The 25,599-nt window shown below is 42.0% G+C and overlaps 1 protein-coding gene and 1 long non-coding RNA gene across 2 annotated transcripts; one reads left to right on the forward strand and one right to left on the reverse strand.

Moving 5' to 3' along the window:
• Window positions 1-295: 295 nt before the first annotated feature.
• Window positions 296-5,161, forward strand: LOC134297078 (uncharacterized). Its single transcript, XR_010003801.1, has 2 exons — window positions 296-460; window positions 2,011-5,161. It is a non-coding gene; the product is annotated as an uncharacterized LOC134297078 (long non-coding RNA).
• A 197-nt stretch (window positions 5,162-5,358) lies between these two features.
• tubb (tubulin beta class I) lies at window positions 5,359-22,274 on the reverse strand. The gene is made up of 4 exons (XM_003227017.4): window positions 22,051-22,274; window positions 8,111-8,219; window positions 7,394-7,504; window positions 5,359-6,493 (listed from the first exon to the last, which is right to left on the reverse strand). The coding sequence occupies exons 1-4, from the start codon at window positions 22,105-22,107 to the stop codon at window positions 5,436-5,438; spliced, it is 1,335 nt and encodes a 444-aa protein (XP_003227065.3). The 5' UTR covers window positions 22,108-22,274; the 3' UTR covers window positions 5,359-5,435.
• Between the last annotated feature and the right edge of the window lie 3,325 nt (window positions 22,275-25,599).

The raw sequence follows: 25,599 nt of genomic DNA on the forward strand, positions 1-25,599 counted from the left end.
GCATCTTCTGTATAGGCTCTCTTCCTTTTATACTAGATTGGGTCTGTACCATTTCAGACAGTAAAGGGGGGTTTACTGTCTTTATCTCCTAATAGCTCAATGGAGGAACTAAAATTCGATCGAATAGGTCCACGAAACTTTTTTTTCTACAAAAGGTTCCTTGATACATGAGTGTGTATGTAAGGAATTCACAGCACGGCAGGAAAGAACAGAATCTTGTCGGCTCTCCCCCTTTGTCTGGCATGGTACAGTTCCACATGCCTTCTCTACTGGAACTGCGGCGAAGCCAGGCGGTTCTTGGAGGGAAGAAGATGGCGGCCAAAAGGGGGCGTGGCTACGAAAAGCCCCGCCCCTCGTTGCTGGCGGCCATTTTCTTCCTTTGTATCCAGGCAACGTGGCCAAATTCATACTGCTCCCTTTCATGGTATTGATGGTGCCTTTTCCTCCTTCTCTTTTTAAGGTAAAGGTTTCCCCTTCTCTTTTTAGTTGGGAGAAATGAGTAAAAGAGAAGGATTGGAGAAATGTTTCAAGACTGGGACATTTTATTCTTCCCTTTCTTCTCCCTTTAGTGCCTCTGAGCATGTACCAAGTGCATATATATGGTGTGTGTGTATATATATATACTGTGAAAGTATATATATCAGATATATAAATATATGGTATGTGGTATATATGAGAATCGGAGAGTTGGAAGAGACCTAAGGGGCCATCCAGTCCAACCCCCTGCAAGAAGCAGGAAAATCTCATTCAAAACACCTCTGATAGATGGCCATATACACATCTATACACACACATACATACATACACCAAAATATACACAACAAAGGGTTCACTGTGTTCCTAATGCTATAGAAGGAGCCCTTGGTGTCGCAGCGGGTTAATCCAGGGAGTGGGTTAAGCTCCAGCTGTTAACCCCAGCTTCTGTCAACCTAGCAGTTCGAAAACGTGTAAATGTGAGTACATAAATAGGTACCACTCCAGTGAGAAGTAACAGCACGCCATGCAGTTATGCCGGCCACATGACTTTGGAGGTGTCTATGGACAATGACACTTCTTTGGCTTAGAAATGGAGATGAGCACCAACCCACAGAGTCGGACACAACTAGTCAGGGGAAAACCCTTACCTACCTATATAAACCATATCTCACTTATCCAAGGTTCTGGATTATCCAATGCATTTTGTAGTCTATGTTTTCAATATATTTTGATGCTAAATTCGTAAATACATTAATTACAACATAACATTACTGCGTATTGAACTACTTTTTCTGTCAAATTTATTGTATTACATGATATTTTGGTGCTTAATTTGTAAAATCATAACCTAATTTGATGTTTAATAGGCTTTTCCTTCATCCCTCCTTATTATCCAAGATATTTGCTTATCCAAGGTTCTGCCAGCCCGTTTAGCTTGGATAAGTGAGACTCTACTGTACACGTATGTTTATTTTTAAATGCACTTTGTACATGCTGTGTGTGTGTATACACACAGACACATATATACCAAAATATGCATAACAAAGAATCCCCATGATATTGATTTCTGTGTTCCTAATGCTATAGAAGGGGAATAATATTTCTGCAGGGTTAACAGGCTTTCTGTCATGTAATCTTGATTGGCGTTTTGAGCATGATGAACTTTGATGTGAAGCAGGTTTGCACCTTGGCCTCAGGCTGCAACATACCTGGATAGGAGTGTCAAATCAATGGCCCACAAACAGGAAGTAAGGTTAGATGGCTGAAGGGCCAATGGCATTATTTAGGTTGGCAGAAATAGGTTGCATTTCGTGCATTCCTGTGCCACCGTTTTGGTTTGCAGTCTGAGAAAATGAAACCTTTGAATCTCTAAGTCAAGCCTGTTAGGAATTGTGGGAGTTGAAGTCCAAAACACCTGGAGGGCCCAAGTTGGCCTAGGTCTGCTCTAAGCTATACTATTTTTAAGCAATTGCTTCCAGCACTAGAAAATGATTGCTGATTCATGCAAAGTTGTTCTCTTCTCCTTTCTATCAGCTTTATATAGTCTCCAAGATGAAGGCAACCAAAAGCAATGACAGCTCTAAATGCATTTATGCAGACTGCTAAAAACGAGCAGTAGGAAAAAATTTAAAGATTCTGCTGGAAGCTTATATTATGGGCATTAAAGAGCAAAACAATGACGCGGCAAGCACAAATAGCCCAGCCATTCTGCGGTCATTCGAGATCCTTGGACAAACTTTGCATTCACTGAAGGACGATGTTGGGATTATGTTTAATGTCCATTAATAATAAAAAGTAAACACAAACAAGTATTTTGTTGTATAGTCGAAGGCTTTCACAGCCAGAGTCACAGGGACAATGTATGGTTTCCAGGCTGTATGAGCATGTTCTAGCAGCATTTTCTCCTGATGTTTTGCCTGCATTTGTGGTGGGCATTTTCAGGGGATCCTCTGGAAATGTCAGCCACAGGTACAGGAGAAAATGTCAGGAGAAAATGCTGCTAGAACAGCCATACAGCCCAGAAACTACACAATGCTCAAGTGTTTTGTGCTTTCCTCTGAGGCTGAGAGTGTGTGGCTTCTCCAAGATCATCTAGTGAGTTTCCATGGCTGAGCAGGGATTCCCAGTCTCCATAGCCATATCACACTCTTTGCTCCAATACTTTTTCCAACCAGTTTGTTCTTCCATTTTTGCTTAGACGATGCCCCGACACATAACTTATTAATCATTCCTCCCTCAGCATTTAAGGCTCCTTTATGTAGTTAGGATCTGGGACTTCTAAGGCTACTCTACACATTAGACTTAATGCAGTTTGCCATGGCTCTATGTTCTAGATTCATGGGAGTTACTGAATAATAGACCACATAGGCCATCTAGTCCAATCCCCTGCAATACAGGAAAAGCACAAAGTATCCCTGACAGATGGCCACCCAGCCTGTTTATAAGTTTCCAAGGAAGAAGCTTCCATCAAATTGAGGCAGAGAGCTCCACTGTTGAACAGCTTGTAGTCAGGAAGTCCTTCCTAAAGTTCAGGTGTAATCTTCTTTCCTTCAGTTTGAACCCATTGCATCTAATTCTAGTTTCAAGGGCAGTAGAACAAGCATGCTCCCTCTTGTTTGGTGAAGCAACAGCAAAGTTGCTGTGAAAATTATCTTCAGAGATGTGCATGGAAAAACATTCTTTCCCACGTGATTCATACATTGAATAGTTATTCCCATGATTTAGCTCAGATGCATTTTGGTGCTTGAGACAAAGATCAAAACGGCATTATTCTGTTTCATATCCAGAAGCGAGACTGCTGTTAACTGTTTAAATTAGTAATATTTTTGTGTGTGCCAAGAGCGACTTGAGAAACTGCAAGTCGCTTCTGGTGTGAGAGAATTGGCTGTCTACAAGGACATTGGCCAGGGGGACGCCCTGATGTTTTGGCTTCTCTCATGACCCGCATGGGGAGCTGGACCTGACAGAGCTCGCCCACTCTCCCTGGATTCGAATTGCCAACCCATTGGTCAGCAGTCATACTGGAAAAAGAGTTTAATCCACTGCACCACCTGGAGCTCTGGCCATGAAAGCCTTCAACACATTGCCCTATTTCAGTCACATTTCTTACATAACAAGAATCAGACTGTGTGTAAGACTCTCCTTCTATTAGTATGTTATCGAAATACAGTATTACAGGATTTGATGCTTTCTTCATGGATACAATTTGTTTTGCATGTTTTTTCTAAATCCTCATCCATAATAAACCAATTTTTATGATAAGCCTAGGCTGATGGAAGAATGATCCACTTTGGTTCTCCGGTGGGAGAGTGACAACACTCAACACAAACAGAAAACATAAAAACCATTTTATTTGTTGACATCTTTTCAATATGAAAAAGCTGGGTCGTTTAAAAAAAAAGATGAGGGGAATAGAGTGATAAAAGATTAAGAAATGCCAACAGAGGGAAGAGCAGCATGAAAAAGCAGAGATGTTTTAAAGGAAGACAAATGAGTGGCCCAAGAAGGGTCATGAAATCTTTGAAAACAACACCCATTTGGAGCCGATGCCTTGTTCCACATTTCTTCAATGGCAATTATTCTGTACTGTTGACGGTTATCTACTTTAGGCTGGCACATCTTTTAAGAGCCAACTCTTTAAAGTAGAGCAAAAAAGATCTGGAAGGCAGAAAGTAGCTGCCATCTCTGAGCACCAATGCTCTCTGGAATGAGCAGATAGAAAATGACAAGATTCCTCTTGTTGTGTGCCTTCAAGTTATTTCTGACTTATCGCAACTGTAAGGCGAGCCTGTCACAATATTTTCTTAGCCACGTTTGCTCAAGAGGGGTTTTAATCTTTACCTTCCCCTCTGAGGCTAAGGCAGTGTGACTTGCTCAAGTCAAGAAGTGGGTTTCAATGGCCAAGTGAGGATTCAAACCCTGGCCTTCCAGAGTTTTTGTCCAGGCTCTCAAAAGGTCAAAAGTAGCCTCCTTCAGATTTTTTAAAAAGGCAAGATAGGGCACAAGTTTTAAATAGAAATGATTTGAAACATGTTTTGGCAGTCAGAAGAGGAAATGTCACCAGTCTTCTCATTCTGTTGTGACTTCAGGTTTAAGAACAGACCAAAAGTATTTAGAGTGACAGATCCGATTGGAGAATCAAAAGCAAAAGGAGCAAAGCCTAAGACACATACAATTTCTCCTAGTTTTCAGAAGTATTCAAAACACATTTGTCTCCTGGCCCTAGTAACTCCTGGAAAGAGAACATACATTTTGCATCTTCCATCCTGTAAGGACTTTCCCTACAAATCTAGCAGCCTTCAGGTTGACCAACCATGTCCATTATCCCATTCCTGACCAAGGATGACATAACTGACATGTTCTGGGTTGAGAAAGGCTGATCAAAGGTCTTTTCTGTATCACCTTTCCATTCAATTCACAATTAAGGACTCACACTCATGTTCCCTCATTAACAGCTCATGAATCAGATGTGCGGAAAGAGCAGAATGAGAAAAGAAGCTTCTCAAGTGTTGCTGAGACAGATTAAAATTGGCAACAGAACAAAGGAAACTATAGCCCAGGCTTTTCTAGACTAAACTCTTGCTCCCATCATCCTTCAACACTGCAATAGCAGCAAAAACTAATAGACATTTGAATTCCAACAAAACCTGGAGCTGCTCTTCCAGGCAACCTTTCCTCACACACTTACCCCACTTAGCTACTTCTAAGAGACTAGTCAGTATTTAATCCGTAGCAGCTGTAAGTTACACCAAGAAATATGTACACAAGACCTAGGACAACCCTCAGTCGGTTCTGACATGGGGGACTTCCCTGCCTGCAAAAAGAGAAGGAAGGAGACAGAACAAGCTAGAGTAAAAGGAAAAAGAAGCAGAACTTGGGAGATGCAATTTGTTTAATTTTTATTTTGTGCGGATTTATTTATTTAACTTTTAATTCATGAAATGATAGCAGGGTTAACCTCAAGCTTCCTCCTCGGCCTCTTCGCCGAAATCCTCCTCTTCCTCAGCTGTGGCATCCTGGTACTGCTGGTATTCGGAGACCAGGTCGTTCATGTTGCTCTCGGCCTCTGTGAACTCCATCTCGTCCATGCCCTCACCTGTGTACCAGTGGAGGAAGGCCTTGCGGCGGAACATAGCGGTGAACTGCTCGGAGATGCGCTTGAACAGCTCTTGGATAGCTGTGCTATTACCGATGAAGGTGACCGCCATTTTGAGACCTCGGGGAGGGATGTCGCACACGGCTGTTTTGACGTTGTTGGGGATCCATTCCACAAAGTAGCTGCTGTTCTTGTTCTGGACATTCAACATCTGCTCGTCTACTTCTTTCATGGACATGCGTCCCCGGAAGACAGCGGCCACAGTCAGGTAGCGCCCGTGGCGGGGATCGCAGGCTGCCATCATGTTCTTGGCATCGAATACTTGCTGAGTCAGCTCTGGTACTGTCAGGGCCCGATACTGTTGGCTGCCACGGCTGGTCAAGGGGGCAAAGCCAGGCATGAAGAAGTGGAGCCGAGGGAAGGGGACCATGTTGACCGCCAGCTTGCGGAGGTCAGCATTCAGCTGTCCAGGAAAACGGAGGCAGGTGGTCACGCCGCTCATGGTGGCAGACACTAGATGGTTCAGGTCGCCGTAGGTAGGAGTGGTAAGCTTGAGGGTCCGGAAGCAGATGTCGTAAAGGGCTTCATTGTCAATGCAGTATGTTTCATCTGTGTTCTCTACCAGCTGGTGCACTGAGAGGGTGGCGTTATATGGCTCTACAACTGTGTCGGAGACCTTGGGAGATGGCACCACACTGAAGGTGTTCATGATGCGGTCGGGGTACTCCTCCCGGATCTTGCTGATCAGTAAGGTACCCATTCCTGAACCGGTTCCACCACCCAGAGAGTGGGTCAGCTGGAAACCTTGCAGACAGTCACAGCTCTCTGCTTCCTTCCGCACCACATCTAGGACTGAATCCACCAGCTCAGCACCTTCTGTATAGTGCCCTTTGGCCCAGTTGTTACCAGCTCCACTCTGGCCTGGATGAGGCAGAAGGTGGGAGAGAAACCATGAAGCTTGGGTTATGGTGGCCAACTCTCAACTCCCTCCGTTACAATACAGCTAGTTCCCATGGTAATAACTCTTACAGGGGGAAAATCTTTTGGTCCAAAATGGATCTTGCTGTCCCCCTGCAACATTGTTTTTTTCCCCTAACCCTAAACAATTGAAGATATTTTCTGCATTTAAATTCTCTATACTTTGTGAACTACAGCACACCCATAAAGGAGAACACTAATTGACTCAGAAAGGTTTGAGCACTGTCTGGTTTGCTTGTTCCTTTCTTTAGCAAATAAGTGTCAACTCACAATATTGTACTTCCTCTATCAAGTTAATTGTAGGCTTTTGGGATAAGCTCTCTTAATAGTATTTCCCATGCTTCCTCTCTTAAAGCAATTAATTGAGGAAGAGGCTTAAATGATGCTACTCCATTTCATGCTCTTTGTGGCTTCTGAGAATGAAGTCCAAACTATTTGGTTAGCCTCAAAGTCTCCTATTCTCATATAAGGGGACCGCCCAATATGCACTCGGACATTCATATGGCTAAACCCTTTCACCATGCTAGCGCTTCCCCTCTAAAAGGTGCAAACGCAGACAATTCTGAATGAATGATTTAACAGGCATTCCATAATCCAGACATTCTCAGGGTTTGCTGGTACTTCAATCTCCCTTGCATACATTTTGAAGTATAACACTTCATATTTGGTATACCCAACATTTAGCTGTTTGGGCAACCTTAAATACGATTCTACCTCTTCTGTCTCACAATAGCAACAGCAAAGTTGACATGACTTGAAATGTCTTGGAAGGCAATCCTGTATACTCCCCCCTCCACCAAAGTTTAATTAAATGGCACAAAAAAGGGTGGGGTTGTATCTTACCAAATACAAAGTTGTCTGGTCGGAAAATCTGCCCAAAAGGTCCAGACCTCACGGAGTCCATAGTTCCTGGCTCCAAATCAACCAAAATGGCACGAGGGACATATTTGCCACCTGGTCAAAAGAAAGGGAGCACATTGTATCAGATGTAACATTCTGAGCAACATAAAGGCCTCCCAAGCCCACTCCCAATTCCTAGCCCATTGGAGCTTCTGGATTGTGCTCCATACAAGGTTTTAAATTTCTTGAAACTGGCTTTGCTAAGTCCTTCCAAAATTCATTTATCCAACATGTTTCTGGCAAAAAAAATAATTCCAGCACAAGAACTCAACAACGTGTTGGGTTATTGTAGTACTGCAGCCCCTATAAAAGTACCAGTTTGATGCTCGCCTTGGTGCTATCACTTATCTCTTCAACAGCATAGGTTTAAATACAAAGAGAAAATATCAAGTTTCCCAAGAAGCTGGTGATGGGCTTCGTTGATGCTCAAAATGCAGGGATCCCTAGTTATAATTCTGGACAGTTTTATTATTCTTTACACGTAACTACAGATGCCTACAATAAAAAATAAACAGCAACCAATTCTAAAAGCATTAGGTGGAAGAAAAAGAAAAATGGCATTGAAAGAAAGATACCAGCATACTGTTCCAAAAAAAAATTAAAAAAGGGAGCAAACTAACATGATGAAAACATTAAAACAAGGAGAAGGCAAATACTCACCAGTGGCCTCATTGTAGTAAACACTGATGCGATCAAGCTGTAGGTCACTGTCCCCGTGGTAAGTCCCAGTGGGATCAATTCCATGTTCATCACTGATCACCTCCCAGAACTGCAGGGGAGAAAGAAAAACAAAAAAAGATGTGTTAGAAAGAGAGAATGCAGAACAAGGACATATCTTACAGCAGCAATGTAATTTAACTGTGAGGAGGAGACACATCTGAGTATCGTGTGGTTAGTTCATGTTCCCATTCATGGAAAGATCAGCTTCGCCACAGTCAGAAGAAAACTGCAGTGTTGCAACTTCATCCCCCAAAATATTCCGAGAACTAATGCAAGTTTCACTTCTTTATGCTGTTTTTGTTGAGAGACTGTGCCTTCAAGCTGTTTCCGATTTACTGCAATCCTACCATAGTTTTCTTGGCCAAATTTGTTCAAAAGACATTTGCCATCATCTTCCTCTGGGTGTGTCAACCAGTGGGTTAGATGGCAGAGCAGGGATTTAATCCCTGGTCTCCAGAATCACAGTTCGACACACAAACCACTACACTAGCTCTCTCAAGGTCCCCCACTACACTGATAGCTAGATTCAAACTGTGGTGGCCAGACAACAAACCCCCACCAAAATACTCAAAAGAAAGCCCTTAATATGCATCAATGCTTTGTGGTTTTTATAATCACTATCTGGCCCTCACGTTTTTCAAGGATTTCCAATGTAATGATCTGCAGAGCAAAACCACTTTAATACTGGTATGAATCTGCATTAAATGGCCAGTGTAAATGGGTTCTAAGTTCTTTTGCTTAAGAGAAAATGTGAGACACAATTTTACAACAAGAGATAGCTCTCAATCATTGGTTGCCTTCTATATCAAGGATGGAAATGTTTCAGCCCCCCAAATTGTTGCTGAACTGTTACTCCCAGCAGTAAAAGTACAAAAAGTTCAGACACATCTGGAGAACTGCAGAATTCCCATCCCATTTTTTGATGTATGAAACTATACCTCCTCTATGTTATCTATTTATGATGACTAATGGTGAATCATAAAAGAAAACTGTTCTCGGATGATGTTTATTTGCAGACTTTAGGCTACACAGGGAGTACACATGTGTCTGCAAGTTCCTGGAACCTCATGCTTATATTGCTTTTCCTAAATCTTCATCATTAGCCTGGCCTTTAAGTGAATCTGTGCTGATAACTCTGCCCAAAATAAAAGTCTACATGGTGTTTTATTTTGGATATCATTCTATACAGATACTACATTCGCAAACTTTTCTATTCCGCCCAAGTTCTGTTATCTGGGAGACTCCCATTGTATCTGTAGCATGCCTCCTTGCATCTCCACCCCCAGCATACGTTTGGCCAGCTGCTTATATGCAAGGCCTCTCCTTCCCCACCCCTCTCCCTCTCACACAGGGCTTTCAATAGCATGGCCTGGACAGATGGCAAGAGACTAAGGTTAAGCTGCTTGTATCCGGCCTCTGCCAATCAATTCTCCACAAGAGATTAGGGCTCCTTCTGGAAGGCAAAATTCCCAAGGCCTACACAGCATGGGAGAAGAATCAGTTGCAGCATGGCAGTATCCAACCAGGCCTGAAGTGGCTATGATTTTGCAGGGATATGAACACTCAGTCTCCTGGGAGGATTCGGTTCCAGAGACAGACCATATTGTCTCCTGGTTAGTCTCAAAGTGGCTAACCGCTTTTAATCCACAACAAGGCAAATATGGGGATGTTCACAAAAGGATCCTGAGGCTCAGTCTATGTGAAAGAAGAGCAATGGGAGTTTTATTAAAGGGCTGCTTCCTAAAATCTTTTTCTTCCTCAAAACTAGCAGTAGATGGCTTGCCTTGTTATTGTTATTATTGCCACTTCTCAGTTTTGTTTTTAGTTCTGGGAATTTTATTGCATCAATGGAACCTGTAGTGCCTCTCAGGGAGGGAAAAACCCCTACAGTTGCCCATCCTTAACCCAAGGCTATAGTTTTAGGAGAGGAAAGGAATTAGGCCCCGTGGCAGCAGTTCCTTTAAATACAAGGGCCACCTTATAAACAAAATGAAGAGTGGAAGCGGAAAACATAGACATGCAGTCCATGTTTCCCCCCAGGATCACAAGTTTTAATAGGGCAAAGCTCTTCCCTATTGCGTGCTGCAACTACTCAGACAAAACAGCATACATAGGCAGGGTTATATAAAATATTATTATTATTCATACCCCACTTTATCTCCTCCAAAGGGTACTAAACAGTCCAGTGTGCAAAGGGAGGTTGTGAATAGGCTGAAATGGAACCAGAAAAGGACCCCAAGAGTTAGACCTGAATCTCTGTAAGTTGTGAATTTTAATCTGTATTTCATTAGTGGATTTTAACTTGTATTTTAACTGTTATCTTGTTGTGTGGTTTTTTAGTGTTTTATTTCATTTTTATGATGATGTACCATTATTATTATTATACCACCAGGTGCTCATACCTAATCCCAGTATAGCTGTGAATTGGAAAATGGCTCAAAGATTGCCTTCTGACTCACCTCCAGGTTATCCAGGACCAATAAAAAACCCTTACTTTTGGCCTAGATTAGTTTAGAAAAAAGAATTCTTTAGATACCTAGAATAATTTTTTTCCAGAAGCCAGCATCAATGCATGTTTTTTGGAAGGTGGACTTAAAGAGGAGAAATGTGCAGGAATGGGGAAATGTTACGCAGAAGAACTAGGTTTTCTTCTAGTGTCAGAATGGATTTAATTAGGGCAATGTCATCCTGAACATGATCTTTACTAATCCATCAAGGGACTCCAGACTTTCCTAGACCAACAAGCATCAGAAACTATAGCACTTCAAATCATGTCTAGAGCATCACCCCGTATCCACAAGACTGATATCTGTAGTTTGGCTTCATTTATCCACGTCCAACAAAGTATGTCCTCTCTAGGTATCTTTCCAGGTCTTCCAGCATGACCCTGTGATATTCTCAACCTGGAAGATCTTCATTTCAATAGGGCTCAATATTTTTCATGGTTTGGGGTGCAGAAACTGGAGCTATACTGAATTTTTTTTTAAGTGAGTCCTCCACTACCAATCCTTAAGATAAAGAAGGGAAAAGACTCCACTGAGGAACTATGTGTTGGAGTTGAAACAAAACTACGCAAGGGCTATGTAACACCCTTGCATTTGTGTCAACAATTCCCTCCTTCATTACACCATCCCACCCATCCAAACCCTTCATTACTTCATTTCCTTTAAGACGAATCCAGCATGGAAGAAAGGGGACCATCTGTCCATACCCCGTGGGGAACATGAATAGGAGAAGAAAGGGAAGAAAAGAAAGAAGGCGTTCCCTTCTTAAACTGCCTCAGGACTTTTATCACAAGCTCCAGGAAAACAGAAGTCCCTCCCAGGCCTGTTGCCTTGGCCTCCCCCATTAAGACCACAGCTGTGGGGACAAAAAAAAATTCCAAACATTTTTCTTCAACAGGGTAATGGTTGACAGAAAGGACACAGGAGCCTGCTGGCCTCCCATCCACCCCTTTCTTATGCCCGAAGTGATCTTGCTAAGTAGAAAAGAAGGCAGGAATGGAAGGGAGGGACACATAAAACTAAGCAGCATTGTCAAGCAAGATATTGATGTATCCTGTGTGAAATCTACTGTCTTGCTGACAATGATCTGATCTCTTCTGACAAATCTAGCTTTCCACGGATTAGTGGATTTTTATTTATTTATTTTACTGCTCTAGACAGCAACTCAATTATCACCACCATAAAAAAGCATAAGAAACTTCTGGCTTATCACTGAGTGGCCTTCATCTGGTCTCCAAATGTCATCTGCTATGAATACTAAGCATATATGCAGTTACACTTTAACTACCATGGTACAATACTATTGAATTGTGGCAGTTGTCATTTAGCCTTCTCTGCTTGTGCCTCACCAAACTCCAAACCCTGGAATTCCATAGAATTAAGCTATGGCAGTGAAAGTGGTGTCAAACTGCATTGCTTCTACAGTGTAGACACACCCTTTGGAAGGTGTCTAGACATTGAAACCAAGCTGCACTATTCACAGAAAGCCATCCTCTCGGCCTAAGATGTGGACTGGGTTAATTGTCATGGTGATACACATATTTTCATGGATATCACCATGAGAATTGACCCAGTGCACATCTTAGACCAATAGGCTTTCTTGCCAGGATAATGCAACTTGGTTTCAATATCTGGACACATTTCACCAACCAACCCTCTCATTCTCCCTTTAGAATTCCTCAGCTACATCTAGTTTTAAGCCCAATACTGAAAACGATGAAGTAAAAAATAAAGAGGTATCCTCAAGGAAGAGGGTGATATGGGAATGGCATTACATTGGTGGATCGATTGTGAACACTGTAAGAAAGGATATTAATGAACTGGACTGAGTCCAGAGAAGAATGAGTAAGATGATAAAAGAGTTGGAAGCCAAAACCAATAATGAAGCTCTTACAGAGTTTGGTAGGATTATCATGGGAAATGGAAGACTGAAAGATGACATGACAGCAGTCTTCAAAGATCTTGAAGGGATGTCAGGTAGAAGAGAGAGGAAGCTTGTTTTGTGCTGCTCCAAAGACTAGAAGGGATTCATTTTACAAGAAAAGAGATCCTCACCTAAACATTGAGAAAATGTTCCTGATACTAAGAGCTGTTTAAAAATTGAGGGAACTGTCTTAAGGTGTTGTAGACTCCACTGAAGATATTTAAAGAGATGTTGAATTGTTGGGTTGCTGTGAGTTTTCCTGGCTATACACCCATGTTCCCGAAGTATTCTCTCCTGACGTTTCGCCCACCTCTATGGCAGTTATCCTCAGGGCTAGTGAGGTCTGTTGGAAACTAATGGGGTTTATATATCTGTGGATAAGTCCAGGGTGGGAGAAAGAACACTTTTCTGTTGGAGGCAAGTGTGAATGTTGCAATTGTCCACCTTGATTAGCAATGAATGGCCTTGCAGCTTCAAAGCCTGGCTGCTTCCTGCCTGGGGACTCTTTTGTTGGGAGGTGTTAGCTGGCCCTGATTGATTCATGTCTGGAATTCCTCTTTTCTGAGTGGTGTTCTTTATTTACTGTCCTGATTTTAGAATTTTTTTAATACAGAATTTGTTCATATTCATGGTTTCCTCCTTTCTGTTAAAATTGTTTCAATGGCTTCTCTATGTGATCTGACATGGAGTTGGTTCGAGTGGTGCAGCATTTCTGTGTTCTCAAATAATATGCTGTGTTCACTTTGGTTCATCAAGTGCTCTGCCATGGCTGATTTCTCTGGCTGAATTAGTCTGCAGTGCCCTTCATGCACCTTGATTCGTGTTTGGTGGTCCCTATGTAGAAGTTGAATTGCCATGTCTCGGCAGTGTTTGAGTTGTTTATGGCTGGGGGCTGGACTAGATGGCCCTGGGACCCTTTCCAACTCAGTGATATGTATAAAGGAATTGCATTTTAAAAGGTGAACTGGGGCAAAAAAAATACCCCACACCAACATTTTATGCCTCCTTCTTATCTGTTCAAGTAGGTTTAAAGAACATAGTGAAATGAAAATGTAACAACATAGTGACACTGTTAATGCGTTTCTCACCTGCCACTTAGTAGCAGACTATTTTGCTGAGAGGTAACTTTATATAACAAGTTAGCATGGTAAATTTCTTTCCTTTCCAAGCCTCTAATATTTGAAAGGAAATTGTTAAAGGGTCCTTTGCTTGAGGATCACAAGATAGATAGTGGGGGAAGTAATTGGACCCAAGGCAATGCTGGTGCTTTCTCTGCAAAATAACCTGAGACCTATCCATGGGTCATATCAAAATCCATAATTTTGGCCCACGACTTGCCCTCAACCTATATCTGACTTTGTTTTGCACACATGTATGTCATTTCTCCAAAGCTCAGATTTGCCCTAACCTATATACCAAGCAACTCTGTATGTCTAACAGCATTGCTGCCTCTTCAGATTAATGCAGACTGGCATCACAGCTAAGAAGCTGAGCGAAAAGCCATTTCGAGCTTCACCTATGCCACTCAGTAGGTGGCATTGAGGAAGTTATAATCTTTCGGCCTCAACCCCGCCTCCTTCCAGCAATATGGGGATCAACCTACCGTTAAGCACTGCTAAGATAACACAGGCACTGAATAAACCTCAGGTATTACCCTGCACATGGGGATGATCTAATGTTTGCTGGAACCAGCATATGCACATGATCTCAAGAATGAGCTCATGGAGATTAATATTTAACGTGCTGTAATTGCCATTTCGTTCTGGGAAACTTCAATTAAGGATTACAATCAGAGAAACATTTTATTTTTACTTATGTCAGGTGACTTGGAAGATACATGGAAGCACACATTATTGATGCAATTTAACCCACCAGACCAAGGGTGCATCTACACCAGGCATGGACAAACTTTGGCCATACAGGTGTTTTGGACTACCAACTCCCACAATTCCTAATAGCCAGTAGGCTGCTTGGAATTATGTGAATTGAAGTCCAAAACACCTGGAGGGCCAAAGTTTGCCCATGCCTGATTTACACTATAGAATTAAGGAAGACTGACACCACTTTATCTGCCATGGTTCAACGTTATAGAAACCCAGAATTTGTAATTTGATGAGATACCAGCACTCTTTGGCAAAGGAGGCTAAATACTCTATAAAACTGCAATTCCCATAACTCCATAGCACTGAGCCATGGGAATTAACAGTGGTGTCAAACTGCATTAATTCCACCCCCACTGAGTGCATCCATACAATGGAATTAATGTGGTTTGACACGACTTTCACTGCCTTGGCTCAATACTATAGAATCTTGGGAGTTGTAGTTTGGTGAGACACCAGAACTCTGGCAGAAAAGGCTAAAGACCTTGTATACCTACATCTCCCATTATTCCACAGGCTTGAGCCATGGCAATTAAAAGTAGTATCAAACTTCATTAATTGTACAGTGCAGATGCACTCCTAGTTAACGGCATTACCCTGTGCAGCAGAACAAAGAAGAAAATGTGCCATTTTGGTAGAGAAGCAAAGGAGATCTTTCTAGACCACTGCCTTGGCTTTAAATGGCTCCCTTTGTTAGCCACAGAATCAATAGACTAGTTATAGCTGGCCAGTTCCAAGCATAATGGTCTCATCAATTATGGGAGCTCTGGGTGGGAGGATAGTTCAGGGAGGCATTAATCACACACAGCAAAGCTTTTCTCGTGACTTTCCTTGGATGTAATGCAAAACGAATCCTGGCATTTGGTTTGTAGAAAGCCTTCCTTCATATCATAAAAGACTGGAATTACAAAGTGTAGCTTCTAGAAGCACAGAATAAATGACTGGACTGTAACAGCAAATGGTTCTCTTAGATGATTTCTCCAAACTTAAAGAGCCAGTGCCATTTAAAGTTAAGATCTTGCTTTTTAGCTACTTGGAAAAAGCATCCCAGGCAGACTTGAGAGCATACTAAGGAGGGTCAGCCCTGGTTAGTCCTTGGATGGGAGACTGCCAACCAGATGTTTGGAACTACAAATTTCCTAAGTCCCAAATAGCACTGTGATTGGGAAGTGTAACAGGTCCTATACTGTAGAATGTGTAGAGAAATGTGTCCAAATTCATTAATATTTTTAAAAAGTTATGTTAATGCACAAAATGTCACTTTAAAAAAAATGGGGGAATACTTTAAAAGGGGGGTTTTACATAAAGGAACAAAACCCTCTCCAATAAATATTTAGGTTTTGTTTTCTCTCTCTCCACTGTATAGACAGTTCAACTGATTTGGATTAAACGTGGTCATTAAAAATGAAAAAGTAAAAGGGAATAAAATTGGGGAGAATATTAAGTCAATGAACTAAAGATAAAATTAACAAGAATATAAAATTTACAAGTATGCATTGTTGTAATGAATATTACTGGTACATATGTATTAATTTAAATGTATATGTAACAGAAACTGAAATGCAATTAATTAGAACAAGAAATATGTAATAGTTTGACAGTTGCCTTTCTTGAGGAGAAAAATCTATATACTGTATATATATAAACTTTATTTAAAATGTGGGGATAGAGCTTAGCTTTTAGTTAGTAGAGATGGGTGGGGCAAGGGGTGGAATATTATGGGGTACTTTTTCTATCAGATTTTATTTTAGTATATTTGTTCTGTTTCTACTGTACTGTGAAAATTTAGTAAAAATTGAAAAAAGTTCAAAAGGCATATGTGTAAGATCCAGCTGCCTGCAGCGCCCTATGATTTCCCCCATTCAATGACTCTGGTTTCTTTGTCTTCAAATCTGTGCCAACAAGAAAAAAAATCCCTCTGGCTGGCTCAGTCGCACCAAACACACCCAAAGCTCTGCAGATCCATAAATTTTTAAATACACCAGAGGATGTGAAGTGGGGAAAAGCAAGCTCACCCCAGTGCAGAGACACACTCCAAAAAAGTCAACCCAAGCATTTATTAGGGTTGGCAGCAGCCATGGATTCCACAATAAGGGATGGTATGCAGCTGTGGCTGGAGTCCTTTGTTTCCAGAGAAAGAGGAGGGGAGGGAAGGGAAGGGAGAGGGTTCTTAAAATAAGGGATGCTGATGCTGATCTGGTACCCAAGCCGAATCCCCCTTCCTTAGTGGGGCAAGGCCCCTTTTTTTTAATTCATCAGGTGCCAGATCTGCAGGGTGAACACACCCTCCTGCATGCCAAAGCGAAGAAGTGTGCCGCAATCTAGGTCATGCAGAGGTGAAGGAGGGTGGGGCAGATAGGAAATATCTATGAAGATCTCTCCTAGTTGTTCTTTGCAACACAAAAAACTCTTTTTCTAGAAGCCAGTGATGGAATCGTTATCCATGAGTACCAAACATTAGGATGCATTCTACAACCCATCCCAAAACTCTCACCATCCCCAACCTTACCCTGTAATTAATAACCCTATCATTTGCCCAATAAACTACTCTATTTCCTTTATTTTAAGACATACTTTTTTCTCCCATCTCTAAAAAAAAAAGGGTGTGGTCGTATGTATTTTTTGGTTGGAGGTGGTACTTCAGTTAAAAGGCACCAATTCATAGAATTGAAGAAATACAGTAAATCATATATTAAATCAAACAATAACTAGCTGCTAAAGAATCAATGCCACACCTTCCTATATTCTGTTGCAGTCTAGTGCCACCAAAAAGATAGGGGTAATGCAGACAACCGGTCCCAAAAGTAGACAATGCTCCTTTAGCCACAATCCCATAAATGTTTAAGACATTATCCTATATAAAGGAATAGTTGTTAGTCATTTAATGACAGTAATATCCTCTGACCATCACAATGACATATTCCTAATAGGATTCTGGTAAAATAAAATACAGGATCTTATATGCATACAAAGGTGACCAAGTTCACAAAGGATCTGCACTGAAACCCTATTTCTGTCACTGTCATCTCATCCCCAAAAATAAATCTTTTTTCCTAATAGGCTTAATTCTATTTTAATATTTTGTATATTGCAGGTTTTAAATTGCATTTTTTAAAGTTGTGAGCATCTATGGATCTTGATTAAGAGTGGCAAGTTGGGATGACCAAAACATATCTAGAACCTTAGTAAGTAGGGAAAAAACCTCTTCAGATTATTGTTGCATTCCTTCATTAAGAATTAAAAATAAACAAAACACCCACCAACTCAACACAGTTTGGGGTGTGGATTTCTGCAGACAAAGCTTTGGAGCGCTGCAGAATTGTTTGTGCCAAATGGGGAATTATTATGTGGAATACTAAAATCTGCAACAGCCTTACATCTCTGTAGCTGCAATGGATCATTTCATGCTAATGTTACTTATCATAATGCAAAACCATTACCAACTACCTTATGACCTTATGGATAAATGTATCAGAGCTTATCCTTTAGGTCTTTTTTTCCCTTAAAGAGAAGAATAGGTAGTCGATAAATAAATTTTGAGCAGATATGAATACAGATGAACTATAAAAACAACTCTATTCACTAGCCTTTGTAATACAGGTACTTTGTCATCTTAACATAGTTACCATCTTGTCTTTTATACTGCTAAACAATGGCTATTAAAGTGACCACTGATAAAAATATAGAAATATGAGTGTTGTTTTCCTTCCAACTTTTGATTCTTATAATAGCCTTATCTTCACCATCAGATTGTAGCAAAAATGGTAACAAAGGAAACTACTGCCATTATTTAAAGGAAGCAGATCTTACACATTCTTATTGCCAATGGAGAAAACGAATTGAAGAAAGCCCTCAAATTGAATGCACCTTCTTCTATGCAGGGATGAACTGATTCTTTGTTTAAGGTAAGAAAAAAGAGCCTAAAAGGGAAGCTCTGGTATATCCATGTGGCTTTTGTACCATCGTATGCATATGGAGAAAAAGATGGAATTATGTCTAGAAAAAGGATCTAATGTGGCACAAAACTGAACACATGGTTTTTTGTTTAGTGGGGAACCTTTGGGATTTTTATTTTTTGAGGAACGAATGTGGAAGGCAGGCTGAGATTCCAGTCCTCCATTGTTTAGACCGCTGCTTTGAGACACGCCTTAAAGCCCTGATTCTCTCTTGCCTATAAATAAAACCGTTATCCTTGGTTTCAAGGAAAGGGCTGCTTATAGGAAAGCCTTGTAGAAGAGCAAATGAGTCTGGCTTTGAGCCAGTTCAAGAGCCATGTGCACCCAGCCAGCACTACATCGCGGAGTCAGGGAGCCATTTTAGGATGGCTGGGAGCCAGCTTGGAGATGACCGGCTCCCCTTTTGCTTGGAATGGAGGCATGCAAAATAGGGGGAAAAACTTACAGAACAAAGGAACTCATGATAGATGAAAGACAGTGTGGCAACATTGTTATGCTACAAGCTGCAACTGCTCCTTTCTGGAAAGTCCCACCCAACTAGTAGCCATTGCAGATAACGGTCCATTCTTGCCAGAATGAAATGGCTCTACATTAGGCATGGGCAGACTTCAGCCTTCCAAGGGTTTTGGACTTCAACTCCCACAATTCCCAATAGCTGGTAGCCTGTTAAGTATTATGGAAGTTGAAGCCCAAAACACCCGGAGGGCCAAAGTTTGTCCATGCCTGCTATACAATGCGTTCCTTGGGCTCCCAATCTTAAACCGTTAACATTTTGGAGTTGAATCCAAAACACCTGGAGGGCCAGTTTGCCCATGCCTGATCTACACTGTAAAATTAATGCAATGGTGGTGGTGGTCGCCACGCCGCGATAGGGCTAAAACCTCACCCGCTTACACAGCCACCGAGCTCCAGGATGCAACTACACTGCAGAAATTGTGGGATTTGTAGCTCTGAGAGGCAACCAGAGAAGGCTAAATACTTAACTACAATGATTCCATAGCATTGAGCCATGGGGGTCAAACTCCAATCATTCTACAGTATGGATACACCCCTCTGTGGAAAGAGCAACCCCTTCTAAAAGGGAAACTAAACTATGGAGTGACAGGGAGAAGGCTCAAGGGGAAAAAAATATTTCCAGCCAGGAATGCAAGAGGGAAGCGGCAAGCAGGGCGCTGGCCCGTCAGCCATGTGCTTGCTGCCTGCAGACAAAGAAGGGCGGAAAAAAGAGGGGCGGGTCAGGAAAAAGGGGGATGGTCCATTGGCGGCAAACATGGCATCCGCTCATCAGCAAAAGGGGAAGCAAATGGCGGGGAGAGACAGAAAAGCCTCCACCAGGGCCAAACCACTGGATTCCATGTCTCTGCCATATATTTATACATATTGAGATGCAGGGAAGGCAGCTCAGCCCTGTGGGAAGGCTTCGCAGCAAAGAGTGCCTCCACACTATAGGATTAATGCAGTCTGACACTAGTTTTAGCTGCTATGGTTCAATGCTATGGAATTGTGAGAGCTGTAGTTTTACTGTCCCGTCACACCAGAGCATGGATCCTGGGGTTTGTAGTCTGGTGAGGCCCAGGATCTGTCTGGCTGAGCTGTTTAAAGACCCCTCTCTAAAGTGGATTTAAAGTGGATCCAAACTCTAGGGGGATGAGGTCCTTAGAAGGTGTTTAGCCTTCTCCGATGTGTCACCAAACTACAAATCCCATTGTATTGAGCCAAAGCAGTTTTAAGTGCCCTTGAACTGCAGTGTTGAGACTCCAGAGCTCTGCAGACACCCATTCTTGGAAGAAGGAAAAAGACCATTAAATGAGATAAAAGGGAGGAGAGTTGGACCCTAAACATTAATTTGGGGGTTTTATGTAAAAGCTGGCCTTTGTGGTGTGCATGTGTGAATGTATTGCAAGTGTGGCCACAATACATTTCTGCATGTGTGCATATATATATGTGTATGTGTTGTCGAAGGCTTTCATGGCCGGGATCACAGGGTTGTTGTATGTTCTAGAACATGGCCATACAGCCCGTAAAACATACAACATACAACACCCCCTATATGTATGTTTTATGAATCTCAGAGGAGGGAGTGTTAGAGAAGCCATTTTTGTCATGAAGTCATTTAGGAAGGAATCTCTTTGCAAAAGAGAACATAGGGTGTTCCCTTTAAAATGTACACACCCACAATAGCTTATAATTTGGGACTACTACGTTATGCTGCATAATATGCAATGCATATGTGTTAATATTTTATGGTTACTATATGAGGAGGAAAAGAAACAGCCTGAGGCTGTTAGGAATTGTGGGAGTCCAAAACACCTGGAGGGCCCAAGTTTGCCCATGCCTGGTGTATATATTAATAGTAATAATGCTATTAATAATACTGTCAATATTATATTTGTTAATGTCCGCCCCTTTCAGATTTAGGTTAGTTACAAGGCTTTCAGATTTGAACTAGTTACAAAAAGGCTCTTCTATGGATCCTAATGTCTAAAAGGACATTAAATCTTTTCCTCCGTGCTTATTGCCTTGGCTTTTGGATTTTTGTTTGGGTTTTATGGTTTCTGTAGCCTTCTCTAAAGTGCGCCACCAAACTACAAATCCCAGGACTCCCCAGCCTTGAACCATAGCAATTAAAACTGGGGGTCAAACTGCACTCATTGTACAAGGGAGGCACTCCTTGTTGCTCCAACTCCAACCCTTAAGAGTATGTTTTTAAAAACGAGAATGCAGAGCAAGGGTTAAAGATAATGTATGGAGATAAAGCCCGCTATTTCCAACCCACACTTCAGAGCCTCGTGTGGGAAGCCTCATGCTTTTTCTTCCCCTCCCACTTCCTCTAGCAAAAAAAAAATTCAAATCCCTCCTCCTGGCTGCAGCCCCTTTGGCGCTAAAAACGTTAAGGAGGACGTTAGTTGGCGGGGAATTTGGGGCGCCTTCCCTCCGTTTTTACCACCTGGATGGATGGTTGGAGGCAGCTAATTCCGCGTCCATTAAGCAACGCCGTTCTTTTGTGAGAGGAAACGCGTTACATTCAGTTACAAAGTAGTTAAACGGCGAAGAGGCTTGGCTCTTAATTTGTCCCCTTCAATGGAGGAAATTACAACTTGGGAGACTGAAAAAACGCTGATTATGGGAGGCAGCAAATTCCACGCCCCTTAAGCAACGCCGTCCCTTTGGGGAAAGCAACGCGCTACATTCCGTTGCAAAGTAGTTAAACTGGGAAAATAACACCTTGAGAGATTGGGAAAACGCTGTGATTATAGGGATGGGAAAGATGAAAACCACGTGGACAATGGAATTGCGCGTCCCTATTTAACGTCGTTCATTTTCACAGCGTTTGGCTCTCGTTACCAGGTTTTTTTCCCTCCCACCAAAGACAGGCGACCGTTTTGTATGGAACGGAAGCAGCGTTACAGCCCCACGTTCCTTTCCTCATCATTGAGAGTAATTAAAACGAACCATTCCCCCTCCCAGCCCAATATTTTAAATCCAATGCACCCCGTTCGCATTGCTCTGCCGATAACTCCCGGTCGGCCACATTTTTAAATAATTTCTTCCCACGTTATTTTTGTTTCTTTGCAACCCCCAAACTTAATAATTTACCGCATTGGCCCATCCTCACCTTTGCACCGATCTGGTTACCACACTGCCCAGCTTGAATGTGCACGATTTCCCTCATCTTGCCTGGCTCGGGTTGTTTGTTTTTTTTTTAACTTAATTACTTTTCCCCCGTTCCTTTTGTTTCAGAGCCGCGCCGCTCCTTTAAGACTCAGAACGCCGCGGAGCTCAAGGTTCGATCCTCCGAACGCGACGCCGAGGGAAGGCAGGAAGGTGGGCGAGGCGCCCAGACAAAGGTTTTATAAACTGGCGGGCGGTCCGCGCTCTAATTGGCCCGCCGGCGTCGGGAGCGGCGCGCTGATTGGACGGCGGCGGAAAGAGACACGTAGCGGGAGAGGGAGGGGGCCTGGGAGCAGAGCTGGGTGTGGCAGCAGGCGCAGCAATGGGGAGAGCAGGAGGGGGCACTGCAGCTCTCCCTTTTGTTGGCTTGGGAGAAAACCGGCGCCATTGAAGGGGGTTTGGCCCTAGCCAACGTGGTGCTGGTGGTCGCCACGCCTCGGTCGGCTACAACATCACCCAAGGTCCAGGATGCATCTACACTGCAGAATGAGTGCAGTTTCACACCTAGTTTGGTGAGGCACCAGCACTCTTTGTCACAGAAGGCCATAGACATTGTAAAATCCCACAATTCCATAGCCATGAGTCATGGCAAAGTGATTGATTGATTGATTTTTTCCCCTTATTTATTTATTTACTTACTACATTTATACCCCGCCCCTTCTCACCCCAAAAGGGACTCAGAGCGGCTTACAGGTTATATGTACATACAATATATTATTTGCATAGCACAATATTAGCATTATATATTACTACTAGCTGTGCTGTGGCGAAGTATGGTGGTATGGGAAATAAAGTATTGAGGAATTGGTGGTAGTTAAGGTAAAGGGTAAAGGTGTGGAGTCCAGATAATCCAGTTAAAGCAGATAATATAAGATTATAAATGGGTTATATAGCTGTGTGGAAGGGCCTTGAGTCTACACTGCCATCCAATCCAGTTAAAATCTGATAATTTGTATTTTATATTTAAATGGCAGCAATTGGATAAAAACAATTATTCCTCTCCCTCTAATTAGGACTGTATTTTTCTTTTCTTTTTGTTGTATCAACCCAGAGGCGTGGATGATGGATTGTGTTGTCAATTTTTGAGGTTGTGGGGTGTTTAGTTTTGTTGTTTTGGCGGTTGCCAGGATTCCATCACTCTTTTATATATATAGATATTGTACTATAGCACTATACGGCAATATTATTAGTAATATTACATCTATATATATAAAAGGGTAATGAAATTTCGGCCTAGGACAAAACAACAAAACTACACATCCCAGAAACACTAAACTTGGCAGCACAACCCTTCATCCATGCCTCTATGTTCATACAACAAAAAGAAAAGAAAAATAAAGTCCTAATTAGAGGGAGAGGAATAATTGTTTTTATCCAATTGCTGCCAGTTAGAAGGCTAAGCTCCGCCCACTTGGTCTCCTAGCAACCCACTCAGCCCAGGGGACAGGCAGAGTTAGGCCTCACTTAGGCCTCTTACACACTGCCTATAAGATACAGATTATCTGATTTTAACTGGATTAGATGGCAGTGTAGATTCAAGGCCCTTCCACACAGCTATATAACCCATTTATAATCTTATTTTATCTGCTCTGAACTGGATTATCTTGACTATTTCCCATACCACCATACTTCACCACAACAACGCGTGGCCGGGTACAGCTAGTGTAATATATAATTAATATTATATTACATTACATTATAATGCTATTATCAATATTATATCTATATACAGTGTTCTCTCACTACTTCGCGGTTCACTTTTCGCAGATTCGCTGTTTTTCAATAAACTCTAGAAGACTATTATAAATCATAAAAAATTACAATTTACAGGCTAAGGAAGGGAGGAAGGAGAAGTCAAAGGGGGAGAAAAGGAGCCCAAGCAGCAACGAGAGGAGAAGGAGGCGATTTATCAACACACGGTTCATTGATAAAGACTTAAAATAGTGTATAACTACTAAAATAATGTATAAATATTAAAATAAATATAGTGTCCCTACTTCTCCGATTTTCACTTATTGCGGGTGGTCCTGGAACCTAACCCCAGCGATAAGTGAGGGAACACTGTACAATATATTATTACCATAGCACAATATTATTATATTATATAGTACTATGTTGTCGCTGGGGGGAGGGGCCCCCAACTGATGGCAAGTCTTGATAGTGTAAATTAATTTGGTGGTAAGAACAGCAAAATTTGATGATAACGACAACGCAACCCAAACATAAAAGAGATAGTATTATCTCTTATTTATCATCTCTCCATACGGAGACTCAAAGCGGCTCACAATCCAAAACATTGCAACTTCAAATATGCTAATATACAATAATAAAACAGTATATCATTATATATGATTATATGTTGTTCAGTTGTAATTATATTTAATATATTAAAAGGTAAAGGTTTTCCACTGATGAGCTAGAAACCTAGAGCTCTGTGATAAATTTTCCTGTCTCAGTACAGGAAATTGCAGACTTGCTAGTAAAATAAAAGTAAAGGTTTTCCCCCGACATTAAGTCTAGTCGTGTATGACTCTGGGGGTTGGTGCTCATCTCCATTTCTAAGCCGAAGAGCCGGCGTTGTCCGTAGACACCTCCAAGGTCATGTGGCTGGCATGACTGCATGGAGCACCGTTACCTTCCTGCCAGAGCAGTACCCAGTGATCTACTCACATTTGCATGTTTTCGAACTGCTGGGTTGGCAGAAGCTGGAGCTGACAGTGGGAGCTTGCGCTGCTCCCCAGATTCGAACCGCCGACCTTTCAGTCAACAACTTCAGCAGCTCAGCTGTTTAACCCACTGCGCCACTGAAAGACTCAAAATAGCTCACAATCCAAAACATTACAACTTCAAATATGCAATAACGAAACAGTATATTATTATATATTATCCATTGTAATTGTATTTAATACTAGCTTGGGTACCTGGCTATGCACGGGTTATTTGAAAAGGGCCTTGTTTGTTTTTGGATGTTAGGTAATATCAGTTTGGTTGTATGTGACACTATGTCTTAGAAAAAAAAACCAGTCTTTGCTTTTGTTTCTTATGAATGCTCCCATTAGAAAATGCATAAGCATGTGGGTGAACTACAATTCCCAAAAATCTTGGGTCAATCCTCCCAAAACTCTTTCTCAGTATTCACAATTGGCCATGTTGGGTCTGTGTGCCAAATTTGGGCCAGATCTGTCATCAGCTGGGTTCAGTGTTCTCTGGATAAGGGTGAACTACAACTCCCAGATTCCCAGGGAAATCACCTCAAAACCATCCCAATATTCACCGTTGGCCATGTTGGGTCTGTGTACCAAGTTTGGTTGAGATCCGTCATCTGTTGGGTTAAGTGTTCTCTGAATACAGGTGAATTGTAACTCCCTGATGCCTATGATTATCAGCCCCAAATATATTCCCAGATTCCCAGGGCAATCACCCCCAAACCCTGCCCATATTCACAGCTGGCCATGTTGGGTCTGTGTGCGAAGTTTGGTCCAGATCCATCGTC

Source organism: Anolis carolinensis, chromosome 2, assembly GCF_035594765.1.
Source record: "Anolis carolinensis isolate JA03-04 chromosome 2, rAnoCar3.1.pri, whole genome shotgun sequence".
Classification (NCBI taxonomy): domain Eukaryota; kingdom Metazoa; phylum Chordata; class Lepidosauria; order Squamata; family Dactyloidae; genus Anolis; species Anolis carolinensis.

Excerpts from the sequence above, each read along its gene's own strand:
- tubb (XM_003227017.4), bottom strand. The coding sequence starts at position 22,107 with ATGAGGGAAATCGTGCACATTCAAGCTGGGCAGTGTGGTAACCAGATC. Across the intron at positions 7,505-8,110 it reads TTACTACAATGAGGCCACTG|GTGGCAAATATGTCCCTCGT; the intron begins GTGAGTATTTGC and ends TCTTTTGACCAG. Across the intron at positions 6,494-7,393 it reads ACCAGACAACTTTGTATTTG|GCCAGAGTGGAGCTGGTAAC; the intron begins GTAAGATACAAC and ends TGCCTCATCCAG.